This window comes from Rattus rattus, chromosome 7 (genome assembly GCF_011064425.1).
Source record: "Rattus rattus isolate New Zealand chromosome 7, Rrattus_CSIRO_v1, whole genome shotgun sequence".
Taxonomy (NCBI): Eukaryota; Metazoa; Chordata; class Mammalia; order Rodentia; family Muridae; genus Rattus; species Rattus rattus.
This window is the reverse complement of record NC_046160.1, coordinates 53652795-53671444: the sequence shown is the minus strand read 5'-3', so window position 1 is coordinate 53671444 and position 18650 is coordinate 53652795. Positions and strand designations below refer to the sequence as shown.

Genomic DNA, 18650 nt, shown 5'->3' with positions numbered 1-18650 from the left:
TGGTTGACCCAAGAAGGATTCTTGCAAACCCAGAGGTCTTGAGTCCTGGGGCAGTGCTGCCTTTGAGGTGCAGCAGCTGGGTCCCTAGGATGGAGAACAAGGGGACAGGGGGAAGAAATACTCAACAGGACACAGGACAGCACTACAGTCGTGTACCGACTTAGAAAGGACCCCATACACATGAAAGGACTTTGGACTCTAAAGCCTGACCGGGAAAGAAACACCAAGTCCCCACCGCAGTGAAGACCCACTTTAACAAGTCTGCTTTTTAAAAAGGTCAGGTGGTTCACATGCAAAGCACACACTAGACAGATATAAGTGTAGGAAGGAGACAAATTAGGAGGCTACAGCAGTAATTTAGCCCAAAGAGGTGCCTCTCCAGCATACCAGCTCCTTGGCCACACAGGATGAGGAGACTCCTTGGGTGGGCGTGGGAGGAGTAAGAAGTCCCAAGTCTGAGAAGAGCGAGGGCTGCCAACACAGAAGAAGCGGGAGCCTCAGAGCTCAGTGATTCTCAGCCTCATCCAGTCATGTGATCTTCCTTTCCTTCTTCCTCTGCTCCTTCCAGCTACCCTGGCTCACTGAAGACTTAGTCCTTACTACAGGGTCCATCCTGACTTGTTTGAGCATGCTTTGATTTCCTCAAGTCAGCTCCATCCACCCATCCCAGCAGAGGCCCCTCCAGCACTGTGTTCCACAGCACTACCCAGAACAGGACGATCTGACAAGCAAAGTCTAATGAGACGGTAAAGGGACAAGGTGGAGGCCGATTTCGAGTAATGCTGTTACCACCACCGGTGTCTTGGGGAAAAAAGTAGGATGGTTAACAACTTCTTCACACTGTACACAGAACACCAAAGCCTTAGGGCTGTGCCTCCAGATTCTAGCCCCAGGTCTTGTGAGCAAGAGAGGCCGCTGAGTTTTGACTCATCTGCTTTTTTAAATATCAGCCTTTCCCGGCTGCATCCCCTTGGGCAAATGACTTGCTTCAGGGCTGGGAAGCATACATGGTACCAACCGACAGGCCTAGCTGTTCCCAACTTCATCTTCAGTTTAGCTTGCCTTTCTTGGTTGTCTGTCTGTCTGTCTTACCTTCCTCTGCCTGCCCTTACCCACTTTTCTGCAATTTAAACGTATACTAGAGGTTTTATCTGCAGCTCGAAAATCTCTTGAAGGAAAACCAATACTAAATCCTGTTTTCTTCCTCTGCCTGAGTCAGAAAGAAACCACAAAAGAGACAAGCCATTGTCCAACACAGGTCAGGTGACAGGAATGGGGGGGAGGGGTGGAAGTCTCCCAGAAGGAAGAGGAAAAAGATGTCCGGCTATTTAAAGTACAGGTCCCACTCAGGTGTTTACACTGGACAATCATAGCAGCCGGTGACTCATGCCTTCTGCAGTATCTTCAAAGGAGAACTTCGACTCTCTTGCACAAGTTCGGAGTTCTTCAGGATATGAGACACCCCTTCCACAGGGCTGTTTCCTCAGGAACAAACATGAATAGCATCACCATCCCCAGTCCTGAGTTTCACTTTACAGTTTGGGGGATCTGCCTTAACTTTGTGCTGTCTTCTCTGTGTTCCTGTAATGCTGCCACAGAACGTGAAATAGAGATGCATATGAAGACCCACTTGGAAGAGAAGTTACATAAATGAAATACAGCTATGACTTAGTCTAGGTCCTTCGCTTGCCCAGGGATCTGGTGTTAAACCTCTGAAGACACCCATCGAGGAACGCCTGCTTTATTAGCAGTGGTATATGTCATAAGCGCCCATTTTTCTCTTTAGTAATGTGTCACCAAAATTTACCCTCATACTTGTCACTAAGGGGAAAAAAAATGCAACAGGCCAACCTATATAAGGTTACGCTAACTTCATTCCACATACTGAAGGATGACAAAATGGGAAAGGAAAAAAATCCTCCAAATATTGCTTCTCTCTTCAGGGTGCTGCAGGTTTTCAATGTGCACATGAAATGGTGCTGCCAACCCAGATTCTTTGTCGTGAAACTTTATCTGCCTTAAACGGCAGCCTAGATGGTTAAAAACCTGTTGCTACCATTAATAACTGTAGCATGAAAAATGAAACATTTGAAGACTTCTGTTGGTAGCTTTGAGGGGGACCCAAAGTGACAGAACTCCAGACTCTAACCAACTGTGCAAAACCAAAAATAAATACAAACGAGCACTATCCCGATAATCTAAGAGCAGAGTTATTAAGAGACGAGCACCTGCAAAGAGTCTGACTCCAGCTAAGTCCACGCTTCCTGGGGTACAGTCAGGGGAGTCAGGTTTCAGGCCCTGAAAAGGTCTGCATGGATTGCACTGAGGTCCAAAATGCTTCTTCTCTTCTCTTCGTCTCCCCTATGATGTCTAAGATTATCTAATGTTTGTCTTAGCCTGAGCAGCCATAACATAAAAGCACAGGCTCGGTGGCACTTAGGCTTTTAGCTCTAGAGGATGAAATGTCTCACTCAAGATCCTGCAAGGCTGGCTCATGGTGGGAACACTCTTCCTGGCTTATATGATGGCACTTCCTCCCTGTGTGCTCTAATGGTTTTCCTGAGTGTGCGGAGACCCAGAGAGTTCTCTTTCATCCCATTAAGACATCAGGCTTAGAGCCTCACCCTATGACTTCATTTTCTCTAGATCACTCACTTTCTCCAAATGCAGTCATACTAGGAGTTGGGGCTTTAACACACTGAATCTGGAGGGAACACAGTGGGTCTATCATACTCATGCATAAGCAATTATGTTCTATAAATGCTAAGTGAAACCTTCAAGTTATTGACTGTATGCTGAAAGGTTTCACTTGCATAAATTATCCAGGACGCACGGTCTCACAGGACAGTCACAGAACAAGGCAAAAGGGAGTAAGGCCACCAACATCAGACTTCTGAGCAAACACTTCAAGCAGAGGTTAGCATTTTTATCTCAGGTGAATTCATTTGAAGCCATTTTTCAAAAACGGGCTCTGGCTTTTTATTTCCCAAAGACTTCTGCCCTAAGGACCTCTGGAAGCAAAGCGTCACAGCAGCTACTGGGACATGAACAGGCCAGCAACATGACAAGCACTAACCAGACACAGCAAGGAAAGCCACTTTCAGAGTCTGGGACAGGATACTTCCTGGACATAACGTACAAGTGTCCTGACTCAGCTTCCTAAAGTCTAACCTCTAATCCTGAAAGGAAATCCTATTCATGGACGAGGAATTCATTTATTAAAGGGTTTGTATGATTGTTTTCTGATTATAAAAGAAATTCATGTTAATTTTGGAAGTTATTAAAAGTAGAAAGCTCCTTTATAGCTGTCATTTGTAGCTACTGGTTATAATAGCATTCCAATTGTTTTCTAAATATGTTCCTTTTTTTAAACTTACTATAGCCATTATGTAAATATATATAAAATATGAAAACACACACACACACACATACACACACACACCACATTTCCCTGCTGACTTCAGGGCAAAAAATATCCATATTTAGTATCCAGAACTACATTCTGTACACCACTAATGGAAGTACTAAATGTACAATTTTGTAGAAGTTTTCCCACGTTATTCCTAATGTTTCTCATACAGAGCTCTGTGGGAAACTTCGGCAATCTCCTCTTCATCTTCACCAAAGTGTTGTTTCAGGTTTTAGGTTTCTCTATTTCTTCAAGAGTCTGTCTGAACCCTGAGCCAAGGAGGCTCACAAACCTCTCCACTAACTCTGGCTGTCTCAGGAAAATGGAGAACAGACACCTCCGCCCCAGGTGGAGGATACCGCTCTATCCAAGCTATTTTTAGTTGCCAGGTCTTACGTGCAAGTCCATGCGCCCAAACCTGTCTGGTTTTTGTTGCCAATGACAGGTAGAATTCTTTCATTTGAAATAAATAAAGATGTGGAACCAAATCACTAAATCTCTGCCAGATTTCTGGTAGATGTTTTTAGGTCAATGTCCAATTGATAATCAAATAAAAATGAACAAAAAAAAAAACTGCTTGATTTACAAAAATGTTGCCCAGTTAGGGGGATACGATTATCGAATTCACACAGGTAAGAGTTCAACTGTCATATCCTGAAGAGGTTCTTGCCAATGACCCTCCCTGACACCTTTCCACTCCGCATATTCAGAGGAGACTGGGATGCTCGTAGGGAACAAATACACGTGCACTGGTGGCCTTCAGAAGCCTCGTGTAAATGTCATGCTCTCCTTTCTTCCTCGCCAGCTGAGAAAAGGCCATGTTTTAATTCACCCCTTTGTATCAGATACCTGTTTTCCGATTTAATGCCTTTCCCTCTTCAAGCTTAAGGATGCAAATGCGATCACTATCTAATGTAACCTGAGTCTTACACCTCTTCATAAGGGCAGTGCTAAAAATAAAAGCATGGTGCATCCCCTTCTCAGGTGTTTGCTCAAAAGCTGGCTGAAGGGCAAGAGCTTCAATCCAAGCTTCCCACCTTTAGAAGCCATCACGTCGCAGCACCACTGCTTGGGGTCAGTTCATCTCCTACCCCACCACTTCTTTCTCTATGACCAACAGAAACCAGAAAAAGGACATACGCTTCGTTACTATTTTATAAGTTAGCATTTTAAGGCCACCCTGAAATATAATCAATCACTCACTTTTCTCAGGAAGGCCACAGTTCAACTTCTCAAGGACAAAGCAGTTGTCCTTGGGTGGGCCTTCAGACTTCTTCCCTCTTCCCTCCCACCCACCTTCCTCTCCCAGTTCTTTCTGGAAGGGGTCAGATCTCAGAAATTAAAAAATAGGGTAGAAAGAGAATTACCACAGACAGAAAAGGATACCCTCCCAGTTGACTATGTCTATTCTACCTCAACGCTGGTGTGGGAGAAGCCCTGACTGGTCCTTCTGTAAAGCTCCCAGTCACTTGAGTCTCTGAATGCACACTGCTTAGTAAGAGAAAGCAAAACCAGCGTCACCACTTGCATGAGCACCCAGTTGTTCCTGCTGCCAGGCCTTTCTTTACTCTGCCATCATGGACTCTAAACCTCCGAAACCATAAGCCTATTAAACACTCTCTTTCAGAAGTTCCTTTGGTGTTTTTATCACAGCAATAGAAAAGTAACAAGACACATATTATACATAAGCACATTATGAAGGTACAAAATGATAGTGACAAATCACAATCAGCACAGGACAGCCTAACGGTTTTACCACAACATTACAACATACATTATCAAAATGTAGTAACACTTTCTAGTGATTTCCATTTCGTTAGTGGGTATCTACATTTCACCACGCACAAGAGCACAACACTTGTTCCCTAAGTAAAGTTAAATTATTTACATAGAAATAAGCTTGGGGAACTGGAGTCCCTTTATTCCTTTTCTAATACACAAATAAGTGAACTTAACTGGTTTAGTTTTTTCAGGAAAATAAGTATCTCTTATATGACCACTGGTTGCTCTAAAAAAAAAAAAATGATCAGAAGCATTAAAAAAAGTACAAGAAATGGCTTATTCTACTGTCCTATTTTGCAATGCTTTGCTGGGATAAACAGCATGACCCTAAGTAAACTGGAAGGAGGATTTATTTGGCTTATATTTCCATATCACTGTCCATCGTTGAGGGAAGTTGGAGCAGGGACCGAAGGAGAATCCTGGAGGGAGGAACTAAAGCAGAGGCCATGAAGGACCAATGGGTAATGGCATGCTCTCTCTGACTTACCTAGCTACTGTCCTTACACAACAACACTGCCCTCCTGCCTAGGGATGCAGTGCCCACAGGGGGTGGACCTGCATCAATTAACAGGGCAGAAAATGTTTCACAAAGGTGCTCATGGGTCAATGGAACAGAGGCATTTTCTCAATTGAGGTTCCTCATTCACAGGTGACTCTAGTTTGTGTCAGCTTAACAAACTAACCAGCACGCCTCTCCTCTCCCCAGCAGTATGCCTCAGTGGTGTCTCTACGCAGGGAGTGGAGAACAAAGGTGGGAAGAGTCCCACATTGAGATCGACCTGCAGAAAGGTACACAAAGGACCCTTAAAATAATACAGGCTGTTGTCATGGATCTTGGCTGCCTACCACACCGTGAAAGCAAGAGCCTATTGCTAAAGACACCACATTGACAGGACTTGGGGGAAAAAAAATCAAGCTCTTCTGACCTAAAAGCCTCCTCCCCGAAAGCGGGTTCTCACGGTACTAGAAAGTGCTAGGCAAACTGCAAAGAAAGCTGTGACAGCACCGGAGAGACATCCTCAGTGGTGCAATGGTGGCATCTGTGTCCCCGGAGCAACCAAGGGTTATCTAATTGAACCTAATGCTGGTTGGTTGGAAGGAACTCGGGCCTGATTACGACAAACCTGTGGCTAGAGATATGCCATACAGAAAAACCTATCACTACCACATTACTAAAGCAATAGCGTTCCCGACTGCATTATAAACACGCATGCATCCTCAGATCCAAAGCATGGTTCTCACACCTCACCAAAGACACTTCTCAAAGAGGATGGAACCTCGTAGGGAGATTCACGACCTGTGGAAGTGCAGAGTGAGTGACGGTGGGCACTTCAGCCTCACATATCTGTAACTCAACCCCTACAGCTAATGCTTAAGGACTACCAAGGAAGGGGATCAAAGAGCTCGTAGGAACCAGAGAATTGGGACAACTGCCATCTGATAATGTCTTCTGGACTCAAGAGACACTCCCACGAGCTCTTAACAATAAGGCTGCCTTTATAAGACCTGCAAACACCTTACCAAGTCTACATGCCAGTATATGAGAATTTCACAAGGCCACAGGGAGTCAATGCCTGCCGAGAGAATAAGAACCAACTGTTGTAAATTGTTTGTTTGTTCCTAAGGGGTCAATCCTAAGGATATGCAAGTAAGAGCAACACTAACTGGGCTCAATCAGTTACACACACACACACACAGGTCAAGAGGAGTTGGTTAGGAGGACTTGAGAGGAACTGGAAGAGGGAGAAGGGAAATAATCCTGACATCAGTCTTAGGCTTCCGTTTGAACATGGTAAGTGTACCCACACACATGCAAACACATACGTGCACCCCACACTCACACACAAAGACAGAAAAAGAAAAACTCCATGCCAACACCATGTAAACACTTGACAGAAACCTAACAAAGTCTGAGTTCTAATACAATCTGTCTCTTACATGTGGCATTGAGATAGTATTTTCCAAACTATGGGTTGGGAGCCATTAATAAGTCATTGAGTCAATTTAGTAATGAGCTTTAATGAAAAAGACTAGATAACATGGAATATGGGCAAATGTGGTCTCCCTGATGTGTGTGAAGTGGCTCTAAAGGGCGCTTGATATACACTACAGCAGGAAATTTATTATTTCTCTTAGGATGACCGTGCAAGCTAGGATAAACGCTACTGTTTCCTCATCCCTTAAGTGTAAATTGTTGCTCTGCTTCAAAGAGCAGGCTCTCGTAAACTAATTTCACAATTTTTTTCAAATTTGAAATGTTGTATTTGTAAGCTATTAAACACACATCTTTTCTATTGCCTTAGATGGTTTGTTTTTTTTTTTCCTGATACGTGTGCTCACAGCATAAAGTCAGCATGGGAAAAACTTAGACATACATTACCAAAGACGATTCTCAAAAGTGTTACAGTAATGAATACAGCTGGAAACAGGGAAAGTCTGAGTTTCCTGAAATTTTGTAATCTTTATGGTGCTACTATATCAGCTTCTTAAGGGAATTGGGACTAGAAGGGAAGGGTAGCATCTCTGTTACCATGGGGACCTGAGAAAGAATCATCACATAGGACAATGACCAAAAGAAAGAAACTATTTTTTTTTTTACTGGCTGTTGCCTCAGGAGGCTAGATCCAGAACATCAGCCCTAGGGTTGCCACAGCCTTCCTAATTACTCGTTTCTTCTCACTTGCAGCCTCACCAGCAATCCCAAACTATTTAGCTCTACACACTGCCTATCTACAATGCAGTAGCACAAATAGAAAACATTTCAACAAACAGCAGTGAAACTGACAAAAGCCAAGAGGAGAGGCAGACGCCTTCCTAACTCTCCCACACCAGCTACCATCAAAGAGCCCTTCCAAAGGGAAGGGGACTAAAGATGCTAAACAAGAAAGAGAAGGCGCCCCTCCCTCTGAATTTGAAGGCACTTCAACAGGAGTTTGATTCCTATTCCTATGTGTTCTAGAAACACTTCCAGAGAGATAGAGGAAAGAATATTTATAAGGTTCAGTAACATCAGGACTGTGATACTTAATTTTTAAAATGATATTCATGACCTTCAGAGCAGCTTGCATGGGGTTTGGGGATTTTTTTGTACGGCTCACTGGGGCTTTTATATTCTCTCTCTCTCTCTCTCTCTCTCTCTCTCTCTCTCTCTCTCTCTCTCTCTCTCTTTTTTGTTCTGTTTTTTTTTGTAGCTCATACTCTCTGGCTAAGCTTAACCAGGCTCACTCAGATAAAACATCCACCCAGGTGCAAGAAGGAAGACCCCGAGGCTCTGAACATCTACTGCCTCTCCTGAGGTCGCGGTGCAGAAATGGTGAAGAAAAAAAGCACACTCAGTACCTGTACCTTTCTTTCTTACTAATGCCTACCACGATATGAAGCACAAGAGCAGAGGAGGATACCCAGAGGGCACAGAGAGGTCTGATGGGCATTAATAAGTGAGCGTCACTGTCCATGGAGCTCCACCCAGAGAAACAGAATCAAAGAGATCAAGGAGGAGAGCAGCAAACACCTGGATTCTGGCAGCCTTCCACCGAGCATTCGCTAACTTCCGATTTTAGTTTCAAACCCTGTGGGACAGGTCCCAACAAAAGCATCCACCTCTAGCCAGCACTTGATACTTCTTGATGAAGTTTTGTAACAAAGGATACATTTAGTTGCAAGAACTCTGCAGAATTAGTACTGGTAAAGACCTTGGGTAAGCACTTACCCCAGAGACCCGGGCTCAGAAGGGTTAGATTACTCACTCCCGGGAACACAGTGGACAGCAGTGTGGAGATGAGAGCCAGAGTTAATTAGTTTTACCTAAGACAAATGTGCCATCATACGCTAGCTCTCATACTGGACCACCGAACCGAGTCCTCATCCTTGATCATTTTCCCCCCTTGGCAATACTGGGGATTGAGTCTACGGCCTCTTACTTACTAGGGAAGTGCTTCCACTAAGCCTATTTCCAGCCATTTATGTAAGTATGCATGCATGCAGCTATGTATGTATGTATGCATGTATGTATTTATACCAGGTCTTGCTAACTTGGTCATGCTAACCTATGGTTGACACTGGAGCCCAAGCAAGTCTTAAACTTGTACCTTTGCTTCCTCAGTCTCCTAAAGTAGCTGAGGTTATAAGGAGGTCTATGCCACCAAGTTCAGGTACTACTAATTTTTTTTTAAAGGAAAGGTTCTTTCTCCCTCAGCTCAGCACTAAAGCTTTACTAGTATACTTCCTGAGAATCACAGACGAAGTGTAGACTGTTTTATGTTCACTCATCAATTCATTATTAAAAATAATTTCCATGTGCCGGACTTGAATATATACTGACATACCTTATCAGTACAAAATTTAAATAATTTTACCCACGATATTACTTTATATATAATCCTAAGTTATACAGTCATTTCTATGAAAGTCCATACGTAAGAGGCATCATTACGAAAATACACACTATAAACTGAAACTTTGGGTATTGTAAGGTATATACTTACTGCAAAGAACACGGAGATTGACTTCTATACCTGCTATATGAGCCAAACATAACTTATATTCTCTGAAATAATAGGAAACCATAACTCAGATCTGAAATTTTTTTTAAAGACTTTGCAATCTAAGCAGCTCCGGATACTGCTCACCATGGTGAGAATTGAAAGTTCATGCGTAAGTATCCTAGCAAAATTTTCATCACACACCCGCCTAACAGATGGGTTCTCAAAAACAACCAAGCATTCCGCAAGCCAAATGCTCAAAACTTAGTAATAAACAGTGATTAACATTCTTGAGTATGTGATATTGCATAAATGAGAACCTCGGCAACAATTTGGGGCAGAAGCTCGCTTTGTGCTCTCACCTCTCATCTCACCTCCTACCTCCCTTTCCCAAACAGGCACACCCTCTCACCTCCCTACCCCACTCTGCATCCCAAGCCTCGGTGTCTGCAGCAAGCTCAAAACACTTGACTGATCATATCCGGTTGCCATTCCAGGAAATCCCAGAGTGGTTTTTAAGCCTCTGCCCACAGCTTGTAAAGAAAGGCGAGAGAGAGAAAAACTAATCGATATCAGCACCCAGCTGTGACCTGGCACATAAGGAAATCTAGAAAATAAATGTCATCCATAATCTGTATCATTTAACACTTGCAAGAAAACAACCCCTGGGATTGACTCTAAGCAGGACGGACAGTGTTGCCTGGGTGGATCTGAGGTTCCTGCACCAGGTGGCAAGACTGCCTAGGAAGCAATGCCCTCTGGTTCTTCATCCCTCAAACAAGGAAATGCCTTTCCCCTCGCAGGGGTTATCCGATCCCCAAAAAGGAGGAGAGAACGGAGAGAAAAACAACCTCTATCTACACCACTCTGGGAGAGCGAGCCCTTTGGCAAGGGCTCCCCTTAGACTTAGAAGCTGGAAACCCTTCTCAAAGGTGGGCACACGACAAACTATTGTCTTACTAACCAGTCACAGTCCAGGAAGGAAGCTCATGTAAAATATGACTTTGTTTAATCAGAGTCCCTTCAGTAGATAAAGTCCAATCCCTAGGCAAAGTAGGGGAGGTAAAATCTCCAGTGATTAGGATTCCTTTGAAAGGTTTTCCAGATTTTTTAAATTACAGGAGAATGAAGTCAGAACATAAATACGTCTCTGTATCATACAAATTACTAGGTCCGTCCACAATAAAAACAAGAATGCCAATCAGCAGGACGGGGCATTATAGGAAATGAAGATTGTCAGTAAAATCTATAATGCTTTCTTTCTGTTAGACCTTCTGGGAGGTTATAATTGCATTTGGCCAATTCGGGCTTGTCAGTGAGCCTGGCTTCTTAATAGTCTCAACCCTAAAAGGAGTGACTGTCAAAGGGGGGGGTGCTGGGGGGGATGGAGGGAACCCAGCTGAAATCAAACAACAAAAACGGGAACTGTAATCCTACCGAAAAGGGAGGAGGGAAGGGAAGGGGAGGGAAGGGAGCCTCCTGTATTCATCAGTCAACATTAATGTCCTTTGTTGTTCACCTTTGCACAGAACAGTGAATGCTATCCTGTTCTTTTTTTTCTCTCCCAAATCAGTGCCAGGGTAGTCCTCTCCTAAAGCTGCCTCCCAGAATTTAAGAACCAGGCTTTCTGACCCTCCCCTCCCTTGTCACTTTCCAGCCGGCCTCTATGACCCCCACTGCGCTCATCCCCTGGTAGAGAAGGTGGCCAGAAGTAAAAACGCTGCCCAAATCTAGGTTCCCCTCCAAGGACCAAAGAGCGCAGCAGCACAGATGTTGAAATTTACCACCCCCCTGCTCACAACACACACCCCAAACACCCGGGAGGCGAGGGAGGAAGGGGGCTGCGTCCCGACTCCGTCTGTCACAGGGGCTAGGGGTGCCACATTCTGCACTCTGGGAAAGCCGACCCCAACCGCAGGGACTTCGCGCCTCCCTACTGTTTGGGAGTATTCTAGCTGCGGGTTCCTAGTCTCCCTCATCACCCCGGGAAATCCTAGCAGCCCACTGCCAGCTCTCTGCCTCCGTGGGCCAGCAGGGGTAGAAGGGAGAGAAATCCTGTTGGCTTCCCCTTCTAACTTGACACGCAACACACCCCGCGGCCACTCCAAACTCTGCCAGCAGAGCCCGGAGCGGCTGTCCCGACGTTCCGGGATCGGGTTCGAGAAGCGCCGAGTGCGCAGTGAGGAGCGAAACCCTAGCGCGCGCCCCTCAGCCAGAGGCCGGTGCGGCCAAGCCTGGGACCCGCTGTGCAATGCCAAGACCTGGCATTTGCAGCCTGGCGCGGAGCGAGCTGCGTGGGGGCAAGGACCAGAGCGTGGTAAAAGTTCGCCCGCGAGCACTCACCCACGCCGTATTTCTCGTGCTCCGTAGGTATCCACATGGCTATAAAGGGCGCTGAGGGGCTCCGGGCTATGCAATCCCCGCGCCCCTCCAGTGGCTCACAACAATGCACGGCTCCCGAAGAGCAGCTGCGGCGCTGGAGCACAGCGGATCGCGCGGGCTGCGGCGCTGGGCAGGGGCTGCTCCCAGGGCTCCGGAGCGGACACTGACACTACACGGACGAGACGGAGCCGCCCGCTGCTCTGCCGGCCGCGGCTGCTCACAGCCCTGCGACGCGCTCTCGGGGACCCGGCGGCGCAGTCATTGTTCTGATTCACTGAACTAAGCGAACACGCCGGGGCACTCGCGGGCGCACCCCCGCCCGTCAGCGCCCATCCAGCGCTGCCTCCCCACTGCCTCGCGGCATGCCGGGAGTTGTAGTTCTTACTCTCCCGGCCCCGGAAGGGGGCGTGGCTGCAGCGGTTGGGGGCGGGGCAACTAGTTAGGCTCATCACATTCGATTGGTCCAAAATGTGACGGCACAGCCCAGGCGTGTAGAAACTCTCTCAGTGGGTCGGCATGCGACCCCAGGCGCGTTTTTATTGGTGTCTCCCCGCTTCGCCCCGCCTGCGGCCCGCCCCTTTCAACTGGTTCAGGTAATGGCTGCTCCAGAGGCCCAGGGGCTTGGTGTGGACCCCAGGGAAGACCGGGTCGGCGGGGTCCGCGGCGGAATCGGGCACACGGATCATGAAGGTGAGTGCACTGTCCCTTGGGTGCGTGTGATCTGTCTTTCTTTTTCTGTGCCCGGGGTGCAGCTGGCAGCCGCTCAGACCTTAGAAGCTGGTCAGCTAGGAGACCACCTTGGTGCCAGGCAAAAAGCCGCGGGCGGAACCCACAGAGATTGGGTGGGGCAGAGGGCGGTTGCCAAGCTGAAGCTGTTTTGGGTGGGAGGAGAAAATGTGAAGAACTGCCTTCCCGGCCTCTGAGAAAGCTCCTTTTGCTTTGTTCCGGTTTGGAATTATGTGCTTTGCACTTGCCCACGAGTGGGTGTGGGTCAGGTCTGGGTCGCACGTGTGTGATTGTAATGCTGTGATTAGGCGCTGTTTCCTGACTAGTATCCTCAGTTTGCTGGATTTGTTTTTGGAAAGGTGTTTTATGTAGTTTGGGGCGGGTTTCCAAGTTCGAGACTAGTCACGTCACTGCTCTCCCGTACTTGCGGGTTGCTCTTTGGAGTCCTCTCCAAAGGGAAAGGATGTGTGTATCTCAGGAATCATTTGACAATCTGGAGCCTGGGAAATCTTACATCCTAAGTCGTAAGAGAAAGAGGAAAAAGAGAATTAAATGCACTCCCGCCTTCACAGAATATTTAAAAGAGGGTTTTGAAACTCATCACAACTACTTTGTATCTACCTGACTTCGGTGTTTTCTTCAATTCCACTATAGAGATCAAAAATCAAATTTTCGTAGACTACCTTTCTTTTAGTCGAGCTCCACTCTCCACCCATTTTAAGTGTATAATTTAGCACAGCAAGTTCTCTTATGTAAATGGATAAGATTTGGGGGTTAATTTGTGTTCTCAGTCCTTGTTGATGTTTTTTCCTTTCACAGCTTTTAGTATGAAGTTTTTATCTCAGTAGCAGAGAAATGAAGTGCAATTTCTTCCCACTTCCCCTAAGTGAAATTCCTATCATCTAAGCAACCTATCAGTGGGTTTGCCATATATCCCATACTTCTATAACAGACTGTTAAGCTTTTCCAGATTACCAAAATTCCACAGAGCTACCATTTTAAGATATAAAGTTGGAAGCTTTGATAATTTTTTCTCATGGGTTAATTTATTTGAGAACTTATAAATACCTCCAAAGCATAATGAATTACCTTACAATTACAATTCATTATATTTGAAGCAGTTCATTCAGAGGTATTTAGATTTAAAAAAATATTAAGTCTCTCCACTACACAGTTCCACTTATAAAGACAAAAGTGATGTGAATTTTGACATATTCCTTTATAATATACATTGTATAACTCATTTTTAAATGAGGGATAATTAAAGGGATAATTTTCGTAAACTCAAAGATCTACAACTTTCTTCTCCCTCTTGTGTATCAAAGATATTTCTTTATCAACATTTTTTGTAACATTTTAGTGACTACACTCACGTTCCATAGAACAGATATTCCATACTCTAGCCAGTCCCCTCTTAATAAATGTATAAAGTCACTCTGATTTTCAATAGCATTACAGAGAGTGGATTTGTTTATGTGTGTGTGTGTATGTGTGTGTGTGTGTGTAATATATATGTATATAGATGGATAGATTGATCCAGTAAAGTATTACTTTGTCCAGTATTAAGCTTGTGTAAATTTTATGTAGATACCAGTTTTCTGTCTTAAAAGTACTCATCATGAATATTCCCCAATAATAACCAAGTGTCCTTTACCCAATATTTTCAAAAAGCGTGAGGAAATTATTAATCCAGGACCAGTGTTGAAATATAGAAAGACTGAATTAGGTGACTAATGAAAACTTAATTTTAGTCTCCAAATTATCTTCAACAAAAGCATTGAGCAGCAGAGAATTTTCAATGGTTGTCACAAAAAGCATCTCTTTCCTTACTTCAGAACTGCCCAGTATTATCATTGATTTAGGACAGTGACTGGGAGAGTGTCATGATTAGTCTTATGTCATTTTTAGTAGGTAAGTACGTAAATTTATCATTTAAAATTCTCCTTTAATAATGGATCATTCTTTGACTTTATCAGACGTCTTTTCAAACCCTGCAAAATGGGACATACATTTTAGGTGGGAATAATTGCATTAGGAGTATATTTCTTCTTAGGCAGTCATTTAAGTGATCCAGGATGTCTTTCTCTATAAAATCACACACCTCTTTACTATCCGGGAAACTGCTGCTTTTCAGAGGTTTCTTTTAATTCTAATTAAAATGTCAGTCTGTGTGTTTAATATCCTGAGACAAAAGGGCCCGAGGAGCCATTTAATAGAAATCCTAGCAGTTCTGTAAAATCTCTGCAGGAAGGAACATTAGGTGGAGTGCGGGCACATACAGCTCCCTCTCTGAGACCACTATGCTCCCCGAGGTTTTTTTAGTCCGTTCCTCCCCATGTCCCTACCTTGGTTGGTTCACAGCAAAATTGTCTTTTGAGAAAAGTCATAAAGTCTATTTGTTGGCAACACAGATAAAGAAAGAAATGGTACCAAGTGTGCAGCTATCTTCCTTGCACACTCTCCAGTGTACAAGAACTCTTGGTGTTAGGAGAGGGGCTTAGGACTGAACTAAGGGCGATGGATGTCTGCTGAGACTCATGTGGAGAGGAGGTCAAATGACCCGGTCAGGCCAAGACTTATCCCTGTCTGCTGCTCATTTAAACAGAAATTAGTGTCCCGTATTGTTTCCTAAAATTAAAAACAAAAAATAGGGTTTGGGTAGATGGCTAAGTGAAAGCACTTGCTATGCAAGCATGAGAGCTGGGGTTCAAATCCCCAGTCCCCACATCAAAGCCAAGCATGGCCCCTTGTACCTGAAACCCTAGCTTTGTGAGGGGGAAGCAGACAGACCCCAGCTGCTCTTTGCCCAGCCTATATAGTGAAAACAGTGAGTTTCAGCTTCAGTGAGAGTCGAGGCAAATAAGTCAGATCATGAAAGAGGAAAAAAACCTGATATCCTCCTCTGGCCTTCCCATCAGGTGTACAGGTGTGCACCACACCACACACACACACACACACACACACACACACACACACACACACACACACACACCACTCCACTCTATGTTGCTGTATATTCCAATGCGGGTTTAATAAGAAATTAATAGATCGTAATCTATAGTTCAGTAATTGACACTTACAGGAGGATTTTGTGGCTAGGGTGATTTCTTATGGTGATGTTTACCTGTATGGTAAGATTCTGGTGATCAACTTGCTTGTCTTCTCCAAATGAATAGTAGATGATGATGGTCGTGTTTGAACTTTTGGTGCTTGTCCTGCTGAGACCTTATGAATTTCATTTTTATGTCTGTGGAAGAAGTTGTGGAGAGTAGTAAGTGAAAACTCCTTGCTCTCGTATTCCGTATTCCAATGCATAGCATCAAGTCCAAGCTAGAAACCTAGGGAGCATCGCTGAGTCCCTTCTTGCCCAGCGGCCCTGCATTTGATCATTTACCAAGTCCTCCTTCTCTATTCCATAACAACGGAACCTGCCCTCTGTTCCCCTCTGTAGCCATTACTCTCATTCTGTTTCCAACCCTGGGCATCACTACTGATTACCTATCTCCGTCTCGCACCTCCTAGTCTGTGCTCCAGAAAGAAAACCAAGACCTTGTTGGACTTGTTTTGTCTGCCTGATCCTGGCACAGTGTTAATATTTAATAAATGTTTGACCTAAACAATATTCTAGCCTTCCCAGTCAGAAACCTTCCTCTTGACCTCTCTGACACTTAACTTTTAATCTATTGAAAACAAGTCTGTTTGGGGAGTCTGCGCTGGAAATCTTCACTCTAACCCTGCTGCATGCCTAAGTTAGGCCCAACTTCTCCAGGTAATATTTATTCTGCCTTTCAGCCTCATCTTCTTTCAGCCCTCTTCCATGTTCATATCTTCATCATCTGCTTCTTGTCAGACTATAGTGACTTGTTGCACTTACTAAAGCCAAGCCTTATTCACTTTATATCTATCAATTGTCAGAGCTCCACACAATAAGGGGTGGCAGTTTAAATGCTGAGAATATTTTTGAAGCTTACTCAACGTGTTTAGCATAGCTGACACTTTAAGCAGAAGAACCAAAGTAGAATTTTAAAAGAAAAATGAGGAAATGATTTGTTTGTAAAAGGTATGCATACTGACTAGAAATGCAGGTATCATCAGAATGCATTTTGTCAGAATCAATCACGGTGTTTGCATTTTATGTTGTTTTTCTGCCCTATTTAAAAATGATCTTCTAATATTATTTAGATAAGGATTAGGTTTTCAGAGAATACTTTGGGCCTAGCCTTTAAATCTGGATTCTGTGAGTGACCTGCCACGTGATCCTTGAGCTCCGCCTGCCATCCCTGCTTGACTGGTAGCCAATTTCCTACAGGCTGGCCTCCAGTCTCTCATGTTTGGCATGGCTGTGCCAAGGGATTAGACTCTTTGAGAAAAGCTGTATTTCTGTTTTGATTCTGGCCTTGAATAGCTATTTAACAGAGAGGTTTGCTGTACATTAGTCAAAATATATACAAACACCAGCCTTGCAAAATTCCCGATTACTTCATTGAGTTACATGTCTATGAAAGACCGGTATATATTTGTTCTATAAAATCACATCTTGGTTAATATCAGTTGTTCTCATTATGAAGATACACCCAGCCGAGCAACAGCATTCTCTGGCCTCTGCTACTGATCCAGGTAAGAGAATGCTCCCAGAACTGCTTATGCCTGCCATACCCTCCTGGAATGTGGGGGCTGTCACAGTATCTGTCAGAGCTCTATGCTCCCAACCTTCTATACTGTTTCCACCTACACAGCTCCATCCGTCCCTTTGCACCCAGCTTCCCATGCCGCACATCCTCAGAACTCTCCTATCTCCTGGGATGGCCTTGTGAGGGAGAGGCCTGAGGGTGTCATGGGAAAGAGGAAAGACAGAAACACGGTCGTTGTATATCTTGCTTCCACCAGGACCTTCTCTGAGCATCTTTTTTTTATCTTTCTGTAATACACTAAACCCAACATGTGCCTTCCTAGAGGAACCATTATAAAAGGGCTATTACAATAATGGAAGTGGTGACCATGGCTAACATTCTCGAAGTGTTAACTGTGTCATGTACTTACTGTTTCAAACCACTTACAGTATTTGTCTCATTGAATCCTTTTTATACATAAATGAGGAAAGTGATACAAAAGTGGTGTGTACAAGGTCCTATGGTACCTGAAAGAGGGCTTTTATCCAGTGCACAAGTGTAATAGTTTGACATGGTAACTGAATACTATTGGAGGACGTCTGAAGCCGACTTTCTTAAATACTGATATGTGCTAAAGTGAGTGTTGCTATAAGGGGTAGTGTGGTACAGTAAAAAGACTGAAATCAGGCCAACTTAGGATGGATGCTGGTTACTTACCATGCTCAGATCAACAGAGCTGTGATCTCCCTCTTTGCAATAGCAGCCTAACTGTCCTGCTGCAGTGCAGATAGAACCCTGTGGGGTGACATGTATAGTAGACTGGTCTTCAGGAAATGGTGGCTGTTGTCTCTTTTGTATATGATATAGGTCGTGGTCCTGATTGTCTTCCCCACCTCCAGGCCAAGTGCCTACTGCAGAATTTGGTGGACACTTAACAATGTCATAGAGAATTTATATGCTGCTCTCTTTGTGTTAACATAGTTATGTCATTCATATAAAACAGAAATGTCCTTCCCAACACACACTCAGGTTCCATCTAGAAAATAATGTCTATCAGAGTCACATAATGGACATCATGCCTCCAAATGCAGATCAGGGTACATAGGCTGAGACAGTGGATGCTACAGTCATCTGCATCAACTGGATGGATACAGGTTTTTATCAGCTGTTCCCGGCTAATGTTGTCCCAGAATTACGGTTCAGTGTTGTCACAGCATTTCCACTGCTGTGATAATAAACACCATGACCATGGGGAGGACA

At 44.5% G+C, this 18650-nt stretch overlaps 1 protein-coding gene across 1 annotated transcript in view; it reads right to left on the bottom strand.

Moving 5' to 3' along the window:
- Dock4 (dedicator of cytokinesis 4) overlaps positions 1-12336 on the bottom strand; it is a 387862-nt gene extending 375526 nt beyond the window's left edge. The window contains exon 1 of the mRNA XM_032907671.1: positions 12016-12336. Within this exon, the coding sequence (XP_032763562.1) occupies positions 12016-12052 (37 nt within the window). The 5' untranslated portion in view covers positions 12053-12336. The remainder of the gene's footprint in view (positions 1-12015) is intronic.
- Between the last annotated feature and the right edge of the window lie 6314 nt (positions 12337-18650).